The following is a 17,413-nucleotide window of genomic DNA, read 5'->3' on the forward strand; positions in this document are numbered from 1 at the left end:
TTAAGCTAAGTGAAAGAAGGCAGAAACAGAAAGACAAATTTTATATAATTTCACTTACATGAAATATCTAGACTAGGCAAATTCATAAAGACAGAAGTAGATTAGAGGTTTCTGAAGGGATGGGTTATCATTTCATGGTTACAGAGTCTCTAGAGTGATGAAAAGGTTTTGGAAACAGTGATGATGGCTGTACAACATTATGAAAGTAATTAATGACACTGAATTGTCTTTTTTTTAATGGTTAAAATGGCAAATTTTATGTTATATATATTTCGCTACAATAAAAAAGTTAAGATATTATACCCTTTTTGGTAACTATTCCAATGCATCTCCCTGATTTACATTAGCATTAACCAGACAAATTAAAACAAAGGTGGGAATTAAAATGATGAAAGATTCTAAGTATAAGTTTAAAAAAAAATACCTTGTTTAAAACTAAACACCCGCATACACTGTTTCTGCCATGCTAACGACCACCATTGCTACCTCCATGGCAAGCAAACATGGTGCTACAACAGGCACAAAGAAGAAAACAACAGAAGGAGAAAACAGGAAATGTCATAACATCCCAACAGGCTGGCAAATATAGTCAACCCAACTATAGGCAACAGAGCCAGAGCCAGACATGGCTCTCTAATGGAGAGAAAAAGTGTTGGACTCATGACTCAAACTCTGCTACAGGACACAAATACATGCAAGATCATCTGCTGACACTCCAGTGTGAATCAATAGAATTACCTAGGAAAAAGCATCTATCTTGAAAAGAAATTCTCCTCTTCCTCAGTGGCTCAATAAAAAGGCATTGCCAAAAGGGCAGGAAAGGCTGGTGTCTGAAAATAATTTCTGGAAGATCTAGCACACTTAAATTTTCCCAAGGTGCTCCAGAATCTCTCAGCACCACTCACAAATTTAACAAGAACAAAAGAAACCAAAATAGTCTATCACTACAGGCTCCTAACTCCTTCCCCCAGAGCCAACTCTGGAGAAACCATGAAAGCAAGGAGGAAACTCAGATGAGTGGGATGAGAAAACTTGGGAAGAGTGAAGGATATATTGAACTGGTGTGTTGGGAGGAAGCTGGTGACAGAAAGTGCCAGAGACAGACAATCTAGGGAAAAAGTTTTTAAAGTCTGCTCTTGCTTCTTTCCAGGGGGCAGCCTCAGGAAAATCATTCCCCGCATTTTCACCGCCCTTATTAACTGCTGCAGCAGCAGTCTACACTGCCTGTACAAGTGTCAGGAAGATAATACCAGGTCAGCACCTCTGCCCTTCTGGTGTGAGAAACTGAGGAAAACCTTTGGATAGACTCACAGCCCCAAGCATTCACTCTTCCTCTTGTCCTCCAAACCCTTAGGGTTGCTGAATCATAATCTCAAGAGACTGCCTCTTCTTGGGGATGCTTTTCCCTAAGAGCTTAAAAGTGAAACACTACATAAAAGCTAGCAATACACAGAGAGGAGCAAGAATAGTTCCCTGGTCCCTGGAGCTTGACCACTACCTCTCTTTAAATTCACAAGATTTACACAGATTGGAATAGGGTGTTCAACCTTCGTCAACAGACATTATCAGAACAGCTGCCAAATCAACTACATCCAAAGAGTATGACTTCCACAAAGACATCCAAGTAGACTATACATAACATATGAAGAAAAATATTGAAAAAGCCAGCTCAATAATTAAAATAAACATGGTAAATATACATAAGGAGATAAGGAAAAATATTAACTATATAAAACAAGAACAAAAAATAAGAACCAAATGAAAATAATAAATATTAAAAATATAATAGCTGACATAAAGAACTCTATATAAATAATCAATATACATAAGGTGATAAGGAAAAATATTAACTATATAAAACAAGAACAAAAAATAAGAACCAAATGAAAATAATAAATATTAAAAATATAATAGCTGACATAAAGAACTCTATATAAATAATCAAAGTAGGATAGATACAACTGACAAATGATCAGTGAGCAAACACCTGAGGAGCATTCTCCAAGAAAAACAGGAAAGACAAAGAGACAGAGAACATAAAACAAAAAGCTCGGAGATATGGATAAAGGAAGTAGACGTGCCAATCTCTGAATAACAAGAGTCTCAGAAGAAGAGAAAAATTTAAATGGCAAAGAGGAAATATATGAAGAAATTACAGATGTAAATTTTCAGAATTAAAAAATGAAGGAAGAGAGATGCCTGGGTGGCTCAGCAGTTAAGCATCTGCCTTCGGCTCAGCACGTGATCCTAGAGTCCCAGGATCAAGTGCCACATCAGGCTCCCTACATGGAGCCTGCTTCTCCCTCTGCCTATGTCTCTGCCTCTCTCTCTCTCTGTGTGTCTCTCATGGATAAATAAATAAAATCTTTTTTAAAAAATGAAGGAAAAACATAGATCAGAAGGGCAATCAATAATGACACAGAATTACAATCCTGTATGATAGCAACATGGTCTGGCCGGGGTTGGAGAAAAAGGTGGTAACAGGTGAAAGACAAAAGGGATGTGCAAGAAAATGAGAGCATACTAAAATGCTCATCTTGTTAGATGAAGATACAAATATTGATAGCCGTGAGAAATCAACAAGGATAAATAAATAGGAGTATGGTTTGTGAGTTAAGGGCATCTGTCATAGAAACAAAAGCAGAATGTATGACTTCTAAACCAGAAGAGCAAAATTTTATCTAACCCATGGAAAGAAGAAAAATAAAAAGAAGGGGAAAAAAAAAAAGTAATCACATTTAAAAATATCAAATAAAGTAGAAATAAGCCTTAATTAGAATCAGAATTACCGAACTTGTAAATGGGTTAAATAAGCTTATTAAAAGTTATGAACTACCGGACATTAAAAAACAAAAGCAAGGGGTGCCTGGGTGGCTCAGTGGTATAAGCATTTGCCTTCATCTCAGGTCATTATCTCAAGGTCCTGGGATAAAGCCCCACATCGGGTTTCCTTCAGGTGAGGATCCTGCTTCTACCTCCCCCCAGCTTGTGCACCCTCTCTCTGTCTCAAACAAATAAACAAAAACCTAAAAAAAAAAAAAAAAAGCAAAATATAGCAAGATAAACTTAAAGGAAAAACTTACAAAACTTTTAAAATAAAAAGGTGGAAAAATACATCAGCAAAGTATGAGCTAAAAGAAAGCTGGGATAGCAATCTTAATATAGGACAAAATTTAATGTAAATATATTAAAAGATAAACAAAATATGAGCACTAGACAGGGGTGTGTGTGTATATAACTACAGAAACAAAAATGAAATAATATTTTTAAGAATTTAGAGACTGATAAAGTGAGAGATATTACTAAATTCAGTCAAATCAAATGCAAAATGCTATAGGCTTTTTAGAATTAAAAATCTCTAAAAAGTCAAGAGAAGAAAATGACCAATTAGTTTTAAAGGAGTTTTTTTAAAAGGGGATTGAGAAAAAATTAGCTTTATAGGCTGAAAATTACATATAATTTTTCTCAAGTGAAGTAATTTACAACAAGATGACCAAATTAGCCTAAACATTTACATCTTTCTTCCTATATGTTGTTAATCGCTGTACTTAATTAATTGACATAGGTTATACAATCTAGATTTCAACTGCCAATGGCACACAAGGATATATCAAGAATTTACAAATAAAAATGAAATGATTAACAAATAGGGGATTAGTTTATGTAACAGTAGATGTTCATATATTTCCTGGTTTATAAGTTTTCTGCAATTTCAGTCCCTTAATATACTACAAATTCCTGATTCAATAAGACTGTAATTATATATAACCATTATGTATAACCAAAATAGAAAGTACTTCAAAATTATCTAAAGCTCTCTTTTCCAATTTCATCCAGAAATATACAAGTCAACTAGTACTGCTGACACCTAGTACTTTCTCAAGAGTCTTAAATTCAAATATAGTATGAAAATGAGGGAAAACTCTAGAGGGCATCTCTCATGTAAAACAGCAAAAACACTTCATCACATGAAGCCTCTTTCTAACATAATAACCAGAACGCAAATCCTTTTTATTTGGAAGCTTTACTGATAACTGACTTATACTTGAAGAGGAACTAATGAAATTTCCTTTTCTTTCAGATATTTGAAGTAATGCAATAAGGTTTCCTTTTTGCTCTTTTTTAAAGATTTTATTTATTTATTCATGAGACACAAAGAAAGAGAGGCAGAAACATAAGCAGAGGGAGAAACTGGTTCCCTGTGGGGAGCCTGAGGCGGAACTTGATCCCAAGACTCTGGGATCACGACCTGAGCCAAAGGCAGATGCTCAACCACTGAACCACCCAGGTGCCCCTCCTTCTTGCTCTTTTAATATGTATTTTTATAATGAAAAAATAGCCCAACTCACATTTTCCTTTTTTTTTTATATAAAGATTTATTTATTCATTCATTCAGAGAGAGCGAAGAGAGAGGCAGAGACACAGGCAGAGGGAGAAGCAGGCTCCATGCAGGAAGCCTGATGTGGGACTCGATCTGGATCTCCAGGATCACACCCCGGGCTGCAGACGGCACTAAACCGCTGCGCCACCGGGGCTGCCCCCAACTCACATTTTCCATTGTAATATCATTTGAGACATTCATCAGATTAACGCTTTTGTCAACAGCTACAATCCCAATTGTCGAGTCTGGCTGTGTCACGGAGATCCTAAGAGAGACTTTCTCTGATGGTTCAGCATGTGCTTTACTCCAAAATAGCTTTATCTAAGAGAGAGAGAAAATGGGGTTGATTTGACTTTTTTAAGAGCATTACTTACATGTATTACCAACAGCAGTTCAATTACTCAAAATTTAGCAAAGATTCTACATTTGCCTTGTCTCAGAAATTGTTCTAAAACCATACATAAACCTTCTATAGGGAAAGAAATTTTCAAAAAAACTTTATTCACGGTGTTTACAAGTCATAGAACCTCCCACAGTTCTTCCCACAGTTCACAGGCATAAATCTGATTTATCCTTCATTTCTCTGCCTTTCCTCTTCCCTTTCTCCATCCCCCAGTGCTTCAGAGAAGGCAGTAGTGTCTGGCACACCTGGGGAAGCACAGTATCCTGGAGGGGGAACAGGAAAGAGGAAGAAACCACAGATCCTCACAGGCTAGTAACCTGAACTTTGAAGTGAGTCAAGTGAGAGCTCCCCTGGGGACTCACAGAACCACATGGGCTGGGGGCAGGGGTATGTCTGTCCAAGGGAGGTGGTGATCAGACCAAACACTTGGTAGGCCCAATGTTCTGTGTCTCTATGGCCACCTGAACTTATCCGTCATTACATTCATCAAAGCGTGGTCCTAACCAGTGCTTCTTAAAGAGCCTCAATTGTGTCAACAGAGTGAAAGTGAATGGCTTTGTCATGAGGTCCCTTCCTATTAGGAATGTTCACTTTGTCTAGCTCTATTTCAACAGTCAACTGCCATAGTGGCTTAATCTTCCCCTCAGTTTGACTAAACCTCAGACAGACTTCCTCCTGACCAGAAGCCCCTTATTCTCCCTTTCCTTACAGCATTTACTTTAGAAAACTTGCAATGATAAATTCTTTCTCTGCCCCTTTGAAATATAAGTCTTCTTCCAGCTACTTGACAGTTTTCCAACTCAAGAACATCTTTCTCAAGGACCTGGGAGCCAATCCTTTGAAATGTAATCACCAAAAAGACAGAGTCCCTGATTGATCTTCTAGTCTCTGTGGAGGACAGGAGCCTAACTTAAACGTTGCCAGTCAGCAAACAGAGGTGGGTGGCCTAATCACATTGACCAATCTCCCCTCAACATCCTCTAGTACTTTTCCATAAGCTCATCCTCTGCTTAAAACTCTCCTGCCTTTTGCTTCAGTGATGTTGAGTTCAATCTTTCTCCCGCTACTGCAAGAGTCTTGTATAAAGATTTGCCAGTTTAACTTCTCTAATGAAATTTTTTTATACATATACCCCTTACACCACTGTATCTAGTTTACTTATAGTTTAAGTTTCCCCACTCATACCCAAAAGAAAGGAGAGGAGAGCAACATGTTCCAACCCTGAACTTCTCACTCTTTACTCTGCACCTCCAAGACCCAATGACTTCAAAATCTGCTTGCATGTGGATGATCGCTAAATTTCCATCTCTTGAGCCTTCCACATCCTATCCATTTATTCCACAGTCATTATTGAACATCAGAAAGACTAATTTTCTCCTGCTTAAATATATCCTCTTTTCAAATTTGTAGGTTCTTTGTGAGTAATGTAATAAACATTATATAAAAAGTAAAGACAGAGTGGTGCCTGGCTGGCTCAGTCAGTAGAACATGAAACTCTTTATCTCAGGGTTGTAAGTTCGAGCCCAATGTTGAGTGTAGAGATTACTTTAAAAAAAAAAGTAGAGAAAGATATATCTTTGCAACTATACCTAAAACTATATTTATTTTCATATATAAGAAATTTCTTGGAATTATGCTATTTATACACTCTGCTTCTTCAAAGCCAATGACCTCTTATGCTGTAACTTTTTTAAAACTTGGTCTCACTTTCAAAGATGTACACCTCCATATTTAAGCCTGATTCCTACTTTAAAACCCATCTTTGTCAGGAGATTAATGGAATCACTAGAAGTCAAATTTTGTGCTCTAAAAATAACAGAATGTACCACTGTCTTTGAAAAGACTCTTCATAAAATGAAAAATAGAGGTTTGTATTCTATTTTAACAAAGTTAGTTAACCATTGTCAACAAAAGCCATGGATGACTACTTCAACCTCTCAGTATTTTAACAAATTAAGCAGACAGAAATGCTATCAGAGGAATTGTACTCTGCAAATCAATACTTTTAAATAATGATTATTTTGCTTAAAATAAACTGAAAAGGCAGCAGCTTTCATTGAGAACAATGGCTCATTTTATAACATGTGAGATGATTCAATTCCACCTGGCACTCTTATAGCCAGGTTACTTTACAAAGTTGGTGTTCAAGGGGGTTTCCTATAAAAGCTATACATCTTAAACTATAAAAATCCCTGGCGTTTCTGGAGACCAAAGTCTACACAAATCTCCACATGCAACGTAGCCAGGCTTACTGTAAATCTGTCCTGGGTTAGTTTCCAGGCTGGTGAAATGGATAAACCAGATCTGGGCTCTACTTCCACCCATCTCTACTGATGGCTGCACTCCCTCCCATGCCCTTCATTTCACTCTCATGCCAATATCAGCACCACACAAATTCTATAATTGCCTCTGGAATTCCATACCAGAGCAATACTGACTCCACCATTTGGGAGATCCTGAAACAACCTCATGGAATTGAGTTAAAGTCTTAAAGCCAAGAATCATAACTTACAAATAAGACCCACATTGCCCAATAATTCCACATGTGAAAATACCTATGTAGTAATAATATGAAGAGGTTTAACCATAGTTCTGGAAATGAATACAAAAAAAAAGAAATGAATATAAATTTCTAACCAGTTTTGTTTAGTGATACTTCTCTAAAGAAATATTACATTTCTCAGACCTCATTAATATGAAGTTTTCTTCTGACATCATTACCTTAAATCTTACCTTATTTTTAAAAACAAGCTGAACAGGAATTTTAAGAACATCATTTATAATTTCCCCATCATCTTCAATATAATACACAATAATACAGGCTTTTGGAGCCCAAGAATTTTCTGGTGTTAAAGAGAAGATTGTTGAATTTTGCTTGCCTACAGCCACCAACTGTCCCCTGGATACTACCTGAAAAGAAGAGTAGAAGACTTTCATTTTATGCCAAAGCTAATAAGAATCCCAACTACAGCTACAATCATCATAATTTCAACTATACACACAAATTGTTTACTTAAACCAACTTCAAAGCCTTTTTGAATGCAAGGAAACCTCCCTGTCCAACACAGAGAGTATAAGCCAGGAAACAGAAAAGGTTAAGATATAGAAATACTGATTGAGACAACAGTAGCTTCACAGTCATGAATCTATTTTTTGAGAGGAAGGAATACAGAGCACCACTGGAGAGTCAGATTAGCAAAATTTAAGCTATGGGCAGCAATTTTTTTTTTGTTTTTCTCATACTTTATAATTTTCTATAATAAACTGAGATGGATTATCTCACAGAAATTTAAATTTTAAACATAATGCAAGATTTAATTATCCATCTTAAGTTGGAAATGCAAATGTAACTGAAGGAAGAAAAAAAATTGATTGCAATATAAATAGGGCAGCCTAAAGGATTTAAGACTGAATTTTTTAAATTAGTGAGTTTAGATATAAGGTAGATATCATTTGAAATGATCCCATAGAAGATAATAAATTTAGATTCTATAAGGGATTACCATATAGCTTAACTCCTTCAATCGCTTGTTGCCACTAACCACCAACTCAAAAGGTGATCCCACCTAGAAAAAAAATCTTAATTAATAAACACACATTAATTGCAAAAGAGTACATTATATTGTAATCATAAGTTATTGTAAGCATTACCTTTATATTTTCATCTCTTGTCTTTAGCTGGATGTATGTTTTACTGGGAGACTTAAACATACCATGAACTGCCATGCTACTCACACTATTAAGAAAAAAGGCCTATAACAAAAAAAAAGGTAGCAAATAAATTTTCATCTTCAGTAACATTTTGAGAAAGGATACTATCTGTTGAATAATTTCTGAAAGGCAAATTCACTTTCACTTTTTTTCTTGCAGAAAAAATGTGCTCCTGAGACATTGGATTTTCACTGTATAGCTTATATTATATAAAGAAAGTGACAGCTTTAAAACACAGAAGAGGGTCTGTATCACCATAATCTAAGAAGAAAAAGCATAGTCCTAACTTATTTCATAAATGAAAGTATAGTATCAGGAAACACCACAAGAAGAGAGAACAAAATGAGAAAGGACTCCTTTCCTTCTCTCCACAACATAGAGTTCATTTACAACCAACCTATGTATCTACCAATAGTCAGAGTAAACCTCAAAGGACCAAACCTGTTGGAGGGCTAAGTAATGAAAAGAAAGGTAGCAGGAATGGCTGGGGTGTCTCAGATGAGCCACTCTGGGAAAGAACCCAGCAAAGGAGTATAGGTTTTAAAAAATATTTTCCTCTTTCATTTCAGCTTCTACAAAATACACCTTCAAATGATTGAAAACCAACCTAGACTGGGAATCTCAGGAGTTTCTTCACATCTGCAGAATACTACACTTCAGTGTGCTCTCCAAAATGAATTTACAAGGAAGCATTTGGACTATCCATCAGCCACTGTTACTAAGTTACTTTTAACACTTTCCTCCATTTTTTAAAATATAAACACGTGTCTACTTCTTACGTCCTGTGCATTCTGACCTCTATCAGGATTAGTGCCTACCCCGAGATTACAATTTTAATAATGTTGTTGCGATAACATAATGATGAGAAACAGATGGTACCTTCAACTGTAGCTCACTGGAATCATCCAGGATTGGGAATTCAATCTTAAAGATTCCATTTTGGGGAACAGTATAATTTATGACCTGGACAGATTCTATTTCCTGCTTTCTACTGTCCCATCTGCTCCAGTACTCGGAAGAATTTTTCTGTGTCACTATTATAACTACATTATTTCTTCTCTCTTCAAAAGTCAGTCGATTGCCATCAGCACGGGTTACCTTCACCTAATTGTCAAAATACAACATTTTAAAAACAGGTAACAAGAAAAGCAAAGGATTTAAGTTCAGATGAATCCAGTTCCCATCTGTGCTATTTCCATTAAACTGAACTCTGAAAAACTATTGGTATTACCCTGACTTCCAGATGAATCAGTCTCACACTAGGATTCTGACACCACTGACCATTTGCTTCTTGATATTATATGGCTTCTCTTGCTCCTATGGCTCCATAATCACCTTTTTTATTCCAAAGCCCTCATTCTGCATCCTCACAGTATCCTTTTTAGGTTCCCCCTTCCTCTCCCTAAATGTGGGAATTTGTCAAGGCCAAATTATCAGTTATCTGGGCTTCTCTTTTTCTCAAAGGTCTCAGCACTCCTACTAGTTTCCTTACCTTGCTCTGGAGCTCATACTCAACACCCAATTTCTGTTTGCAGGAAACTTCTACTTATGTATCCTTCTCAAACCAAATTCAGTACATCTATAACTGAGCAACCATCTCGCCTCACCCATTTTTGCTAACAGCACAATTCTGCCAGACTTCTCATCTCTCAGTTTCCCTTCCCTCTTCCCACCTCTCAAATCCAATACACACCAAGTCTTGTATTTCTCTCTTGCATCCTCTCCACTTGAATGTCCACCCCCTCAAGGTTCCTCGCCACCTCATGCCTGAGCTGCAGCCATCTTCCTGCACACACCCCGATCCATCTCCCTGGAATGCTGCTTTCACCATACCCCTCCCACATTCATAAGGCTCCTAGGCTTTTCACTGCTTAAAGTACAAAGTTCAAAACCATGCATATACCATTTAGGATCCTCTAGACTCTGCACACTTTGCCTTTGGTTTACTCTTTCACCACTACCAGACAAACTTCCTGCTACAATTGGACTGATCCAGGAAATGCACCTGAATTTGACAAGCAGGGCTCTTGCCTTGTGTCTCAGCTCATCTTGCTCCCCATCTCCCACCCCCACAGCAAACACTTAAAACCCACTGATCTTGGCACCTGTGTGGCTCAATTGGTTAAGCATCTGACTCTTGGTTTCAGCTCAAGTCATGATCTCAGAGTCACAGGATTGAGAACCAAGTCAGGCTCACACTCATTGTGGAGTCTGCTTGGGATTCTTTATTCCTTTCTCTCCCTCCACTCTGCTCTATCTCTCTCTCTCTCAAATAAATGAATAAAATCTTTGAAAAAATAAAATAAAATATCCTACTGATCTTTTAACAAATAGCTTAAATCTTCCACTTCCATAAAGCAACCTTTAATGACCCTCTCATCACTATTCCAAAGCCAGCTCTTCCTCCCAGACTCTCATTGTTTCACTACTCACTTGGAAGCTATCATTTACAGCCTCAAGGGTTTTGTTCTTACCTTCTCAAACTAAATTATATGATCATTGAAATCAGAAACTATCTAAAACTTCTCTTGATCCATTCAACAAGAAATGATACCCCCTTTCTTTAAACCAGAGGTCAGCAAACTATGGCAGGCAGGAAGGCCAAATTCAGTTTTCTTGTAAATACAGTTTTATTGGAACATAGCCACCCTCGCTTGGTTACAAAGTAGTTAAGGCTGCTTTCATGCTACAATGGCAACGTTGGATAGTTGTCACAGAAACCATATTCCCACGAAGCTAAAAATATTTACTATCTAGTCCTTTGCAGAAAAAGTTTGCCAACCCCTGGTTTAAATCACTACAGAAGTGTATGCATAACAGTAACCTTATCCTGCCTTAAGTCATACTTGTGTGTATATTTTCTTGTCACCATCACAAAAACTGTGAATCCAGGGTAGAGACTGGGTTCTTCTTAGCTCTGTAAGCCCTACCCAGCAACTTGCCTTGCATATTGTCAAAATTCACTCCATAAGTGTTAACTCAAAAAAAAAAAAAGAGTAGATTTGTTGATAATTTTTTAATGCAATATCTTTGCTAGAACTAAAATTAGTCATTATGAAAATCAAACTGAACTGAAATTTTTTTACTAACATCTAATTCTTCCAAGTAATTTATAAAAGCTCCAATGTAGCAATCTAAATCTAATTTAAATTCCTCATTAAATAAATTTTGAGGAAAATACTTTTGTTCGAGACTTTTTTTTTAAGAAAACTTGAAGTTTATTTGGGAACAATTCTGTATACTTCATATATCTAAAGGGGAAAAGTAATCTATCCACTCTGGGCTTAATTTTTTTTGAAAGCACTGAAAATATTATCTGCTGTTTCATTAAACTAAACTTGCTGCTTTAGATCATTAATAAACATGCCAACTTACGGTGGCTGTGAAGTTGAGAGATGGCTTCAAGACAGTAGCATAATCAAAAAATTCAATGATGTAGTCATGTTGCTTGAAAAACACATTAGAACTTGCATTTCTTGAGATACCTGTTTTGGAAATTGCACCATTTAGAAGCCAAACGCAAAAGCTTATTCACCAAATTTCTCTATCTAAGCTACTTCCTCAAGGAATTAATGGGGCACAGAAGCCTCATTCCCACACTGGCTTGGTCATAAAGAGAACCATAAGTTCTACTGCATCTTCCATGGACCCCTTCTAAGCACCATTACTATTTCTAAGCACCATCCACAACATGGACACTGCAGATTAAAGCCTCTCACTGAATCATCTTTGGGTCTTTTGAGGTTTGGGGAAAGTCGTTGAGAACAACAGAAAGATCCCAGCAATTAACCTTTATGTTAATATTGAAAGAGAAAACTGTCCATGAGCAAACAAGAGCTCAGAAGATGTTAAATGATTAAAAAAAAAAACAGAAAGTGGTTAGTCAGCTGCAAAGTGGTTAGTTAGGCCTTTCCCTGTAGTTTTCAGGTTGAAAAGAAAGCAGAAATGGAGAAAATTACAAACGCCTACCACATGTGGTTAAAGCACAGACTATCATAGAAAATAGGTATTCCTCCAAAACATTTGAAATTAAAATTAGGAAAGAAAAGAAGTATCCCCTTTATAATGAAAACATTCTGCAGGTGACACTAATTAATAGTCATGACAATTTCAGAATTAAGTAGCATCTTTAGAAAGGCTTCCAACGGAACGTACTCATTATAATAAGGAAGAAGAGAGAGCAGCACCATATAAATAGCTTTACCTTCACTTCAAAGTCTACAAACCTGTAAGTGATTCTGTCACTGTGGCTAAAATTTCTACTGGCCCAGGGGAAGACAGATACATGTGTTCAGAAAGACCTTCTGAAAAATCCATTACTTTTTTCATCTCTTCATCATTAAAAGAGAAGTTTGCAGATCCATTTATCTGTTTTGTTTAAGATAATTCAATTTTATTCTTCACTTTAGCAATTCAAATTTTAAAAATAAAATTCAAACTAAGTCACAAAAATATAATGGCTCTGGAGTACAAAATGGGTAGATTCCCATTTGTCCAATTCTAGAAAATTCTTGGTTTTCTTACACTCAATTATTTGTTAATTCAGTATGAAATCTTATTTCTAGTAAAAGTATACTTATAGTGTTTTCCGATTAGAAGTTATAAGATCTCTGTAAAAGTTACCTTAAAACTTTTTGTAATATTTCTCTTCATGCCCCAAAAGGATAAAGGTAAAAATGTAAGTGTTACATCTCCTTTCACTGGCTTCCCATATGTATACCTGAAAAACAATAAATCGGGTCTTTTTACAGTTTTTACTTGATATTATTAACATAGCACATGAAAATATTACTTTCAAAAAAAGAAAATATTACTTTCAATAGCATACTGGCAATCCAACTTAAAAGAATTATATTTTTAAAAATACTCTCACTGCAAATTTTTTAAACTAAGCATATCTTGGAATATCCTTAATAAATGGTGATCCTTAAAATTAAGTCTCCAAAATGAGAAGACTTTTAACTACAATACTTTAAAACAGTTCATAATACATACTTTACCTCTAACCATTTTAGAGATCCAGAGGAAAATCTGATCATAATTGCAAGTGCAATTTCCTGTCCAAAGATATTTCAAGTTACGAAAATGTTTTATTCCTAGAAATCAAGACTGGCCCATTAACTGCATGCCCAGGACACTTTGTAGCTTTTGAGCATTTTTATTTTTTTCAAAGATTTTATTTATTAAAAAAAAAGATTTTATTTATTTATTCATGAAAGACACAGAGACATAGGCAGAGGGTGAAATAGGCTCCCCGTGGGGAGACCAATGTGGGACTCAATCCCAGGATCCCAGGATCACAACCTGAACTGAAGGCAGATGCTCAACCACTGAGCCACCTAGGTGCCCCTTTTGAACATTTTTAAATGGTAGTTAAAATTCTAATCACTAAGGCCCATTGTTGCATGTTCCAATATTAACCAGAAAATTTTATTAAACCAAACACACCATGGCACCAAATGTGCTCATGGCTTGGACTTGTGCAGAAAAATGTAAAAGAAGAGTATTTTTTATCCAAAGTACCAAAATTTATCTTCTTGAATCAAATCTCATCTCTACTGCTTTACATTCTATGTATTCATTTTATCCCTCTTCATTGCTGGGAAAATCTCTTCATGTGAAAAAAGAGTGGCAATTTTGGTAAACCATTTTACTGCCAGAAAGCCTTTTTTAAATGTGTTTCCTGGGTTCCTTCCATCTCTTTTGTGTAATAAATACTCAGCCAAATGTGGAAGTCAATTTTTCTTTGCACTCTATAAATCTAACAGTAAACTCCTATTTCCTGAATCCATTAGTTGAACACAGAAACAGCCCCTCATCTGGATCAACTCAACTCAAAAGCCAATGATAAAATATAGCATGTTCCAAATTAAGGAGAATAAACCAAATACATTTTCAAATGCATTGCCTTCCAAATGAAAACAGTAATGTTAGAGGAAACCCTGGTCATCAACTCCAGCACCAAATTTATTCATTCAAAAGAGAGTCCTCAAAACTTAACAGTTCTTGTATCTTGTTAAAGATTAAATAAATGCATTAGGATACCAGAACATTATATTTTAAAAGAGTTCTATCACATGATAGGACAGGGGGCTTGAAAATCCAGACATAATTTAAAGTATTCTCAGAAACAAATATTTTTTATTTTGGTTTAAATGTGAAGCAGATTTAGCTTTCTTTGCCTCAAGCTGATTATAATAATTATGAAACAAGGATACTGACAGTTATTGTCCTAAATAAATCTGGAAGCATTTTGAATAAACTAATGATTCAGAAAATTATAGTTTGACAACATTTTAAAAAGCAAATCAAATATATGCTAGGGTAGTATCATTAACAAAACAAAGATTTTTATTTAAACAGCCATAGCACAAAAGGTTTACAAAATGATACTTAAAAAGTTGAACCTATCAGCATAATTCATGTTTTTCCCACCTTTTTCCATGTCATTTCCAAGGTACAAGTGTCTCAATTCATCAAATAATAAATACATTAAGTAAACTTTAGTTTAAAAAATATTTTTTCAATTTTACTATCTGCAGGGATGCATGGGTGGCTCAGCAGTTGAGCATCTGCCTTTGGTTTAAAGTGCAATCCTGGGGTTCGGGATCAATTCCCACGTTAGGCTCCTTGCAGGGAGCCTGCTTCTCCCTCTGCCTATGTCTCTGCCTCTCTCTGTGTGTCTCTCATGAATAAATAAATAAAATCTTTTTTAAAAATAAAACATAAATAAACAAGTTTTACTGTCTGCAGAATATATAGAAAGAACTAGATGTGTGCTATGTTATTTTCTTACAATCCTCTAGAACTCTCCATGGTTAGTGGAAAACAGTCTATTATTTATTTTAATGAGGTGGGAATAGTGAGCAGATGTTCACATCAAAATAAACAAACAAACGCCAATTTTTATTCATCTCAGCTAAAGATTTCAAACCAAAAAGAGACTGTTAACCTTCTCTGGGAAATTTCCAGCAATGCTCTTCACATTAACTATGCTTTGATAGATTATCACTTCATCATCATTTCCATCTTTTCTGGGTCACAGTATTTCTAGAATAGGTCTATGCCAATTTTTATAGACTGATAAAAGACTCTGCTGGTCAAAAAGATTTCCTTAATCTGTTGTGACGATGTAAAGTATATTCTCAATGTGAATGTAAACAAGTCCCCCGCGATCACATAAGCCAATTCCTTGCAACAACCTCATAATTTACATCTCCTACAGGCTCTGCTTCTTCAGTGGAACCTTGATTGACACACATACTAAGGAAAATGATGCCAGTACAACATGCTGAATACTAAAGAAATACCAGGGGCCATAGTAATAGTAATGGTCATGCTGTTCTCAGCCATTAGTATTTCAAAGAGGCTCTACAAATGAGAATCTGGGCGAAACTCCAAGGATTCTTTTTTTTTAAGATTTTATTTATTTATTCATGATAGACAGACAGAGAGAAAGAGAGAGAGAGAGAGGCAGAAACACAGGCAGAGGGAGAAGCAGGCTCCATGCAGGGAGCCCGACGTGGGACTCGATCCCGGGACTTCAGGACCGCGCCCTGGGCCAAAGGCAGGCGCTAAACCGCTGAGCCATCCAGGGATCCCCATCAAGGATTCTTTTTATTATTATCATTTATTTAATCTAATTGGCCCTATTAAGCAATTCGTGACTCATTGGCAGCATCCCATCTAGCAAGTAAAGAGATGCTCCTGTAAGAGTTCTCACTGGGCTTGCAGAAAGGAGCGTGTCAGGGGATCCACACCCCCACACACAAAAGTTGTATAGAAAACTTTCTGGCAAGTGACCAGGGCCTAAGAATAACTGTTTTAACTGAGTGTAGTGAATCCCTAGCCCAGCCCTGAACACCAAAAACAGAAGCAAAGAAGGTATCCACATTCTCCCTAATCCATAAGGTCACTGATGGTTTGTGTGGATTTGCACTCACTGTTTCATAAACTCTAGTCAAAGAACTCAAAATATAACCCAGACAGAATCTTTAGCCTTTAGCTAAGATCAAGGGGAGGATAATAATTATGCAAAATGCAGGCATCTGTGTGTTTTCTAAACTACAAATCCACCCACGGTACCCAAATTCATGTTGGAAGCCACCCCTTAGTTGAACACGGCAGAAAACTAAGTTTGTATATAAACTGTAGACACATTTCTGCCTTTGTGTTGTAGGATTTTCACATGGTTTTTTTTTTTTTTTTTTTTTTGCCAAGTAAAATCTGAACCAGGAGTCCTCAGAACATCTCGCCTGTGGGCTGCTTCCACGAGGAGACTCATTGCCCATCACTTGTCATTGCCACAAACCCTCACCAAGAGAGGGATATGGTGATGAGAAAGCAGTGACAGGGAGTCCAGTGTTTATCAGCTATTACAAATAAATTCTGAAACTAAATAAATTTCAGAAAGCAAAGCACAACTATTCACGCATCAAAAATGAAAGCTACATAAGATTAGTACCAGAATAACTCCAACCTACATTTTTGAGAACTGCTAGTCTAGGACTCTCAGGATGCTTTTTACCACAGCAAAGTGAAATGCTATGCTGTCCGAGCCAATGGCTCAAAATCATGGGAGCCATGATACCTCTACCATACAGATGTGTTGGAATCTCTCTGTGTACATCTGCTGAAATAATGAGGGCTATGAACTACTCACTCATTTGCTAATTGCCATAAGATAACCAAATTCCTCCCCCAAGATTCAACCTCCATTACTGCCAGAAAAAAAAATTAAGATTGAAGAAAAGGTAAGTACCCTTGATCCATGTCAGCTGAATAAGGAATAAAGATATGACTTTTTTTAAAATCTGGAACAATCTATAATGTAAATCCCCTGGCTAATCTCAGAAAGATACTTGTCTGTGGGAAATATTTCAGGACTGGATGAGCTTGGAAGCAGGCAGATGGGTGCA

The 17,413-nt window shown here is 36.4% G+C and overlaps 1 protein-coding gene across 4 annotated transcripts in view; it reads right to left on the reverse strand.

Moving 5' to 3' along the window:
• Positions 1 to 17,413, reverse strand: part of CD109 (CD109 molecule) — a 137,068-nt gene that overhangs the window by 57,884 nt on the left and 61,771 nt on the right. For all 4 annotated transcript variants that reach the window (XR_013383207.1, XM_077903370.1, XM_077903368.1 and 1 more), the window contains 8 exons: positions 13,119 to 13,215; positions 12,722 to 12,863; positions 11,871 to 11,980; positions 9,375 to 9,599; positions 8,436 to 8,537; positions 8,288 to 8,350; positions 7,518 to 7,694; positions 4,550 to 4,702 (listed from right to left, as the gene is read on the reverse strand). Coding sequence is in view for 3 of the 4 variants with exons in the window: in XM_077903370.1 (XP_077759496.1) it covers positions 4,550 to 4,702; positions 7,518 to 7,694; positions 8,288 to 8,350; positions 8,436 to 8,537; positions 9,375 to 9,599; positions 11,871 to 11,980; positions 12,722 to 12,863; positions 13,119 to 13,215 (1,069 nt within the window). In the remaining variant the exon portion in view is untranslated. The remainder of the gene's footprint in view (positions 1 to 4,549; positions 4,703 to 7,517; positions 7,695 to 8,287; positions 8,351 to 8,435; positions 8,538 to 9,374; positions 9,600 to 11,870; positions 11,981 to 12,721; positions 12,864 to 13,118; positions 13,216 to 17,413) is intronic.

The sequence above is a fragment of the Canis aureus genome, chromosome 7 (genome assembly GCF_053574225.1).
Source record: "Canis aureus isolate CA01 chromosome 7, VMU_Caureus_v.1.0, whole genome shotgun sequence".
Taxonomy (NCBI): Eukaryota; Metazoa; Chordata; class Mammalia; order Carnivora; family Canidae; genus Canis; species Canis aureus.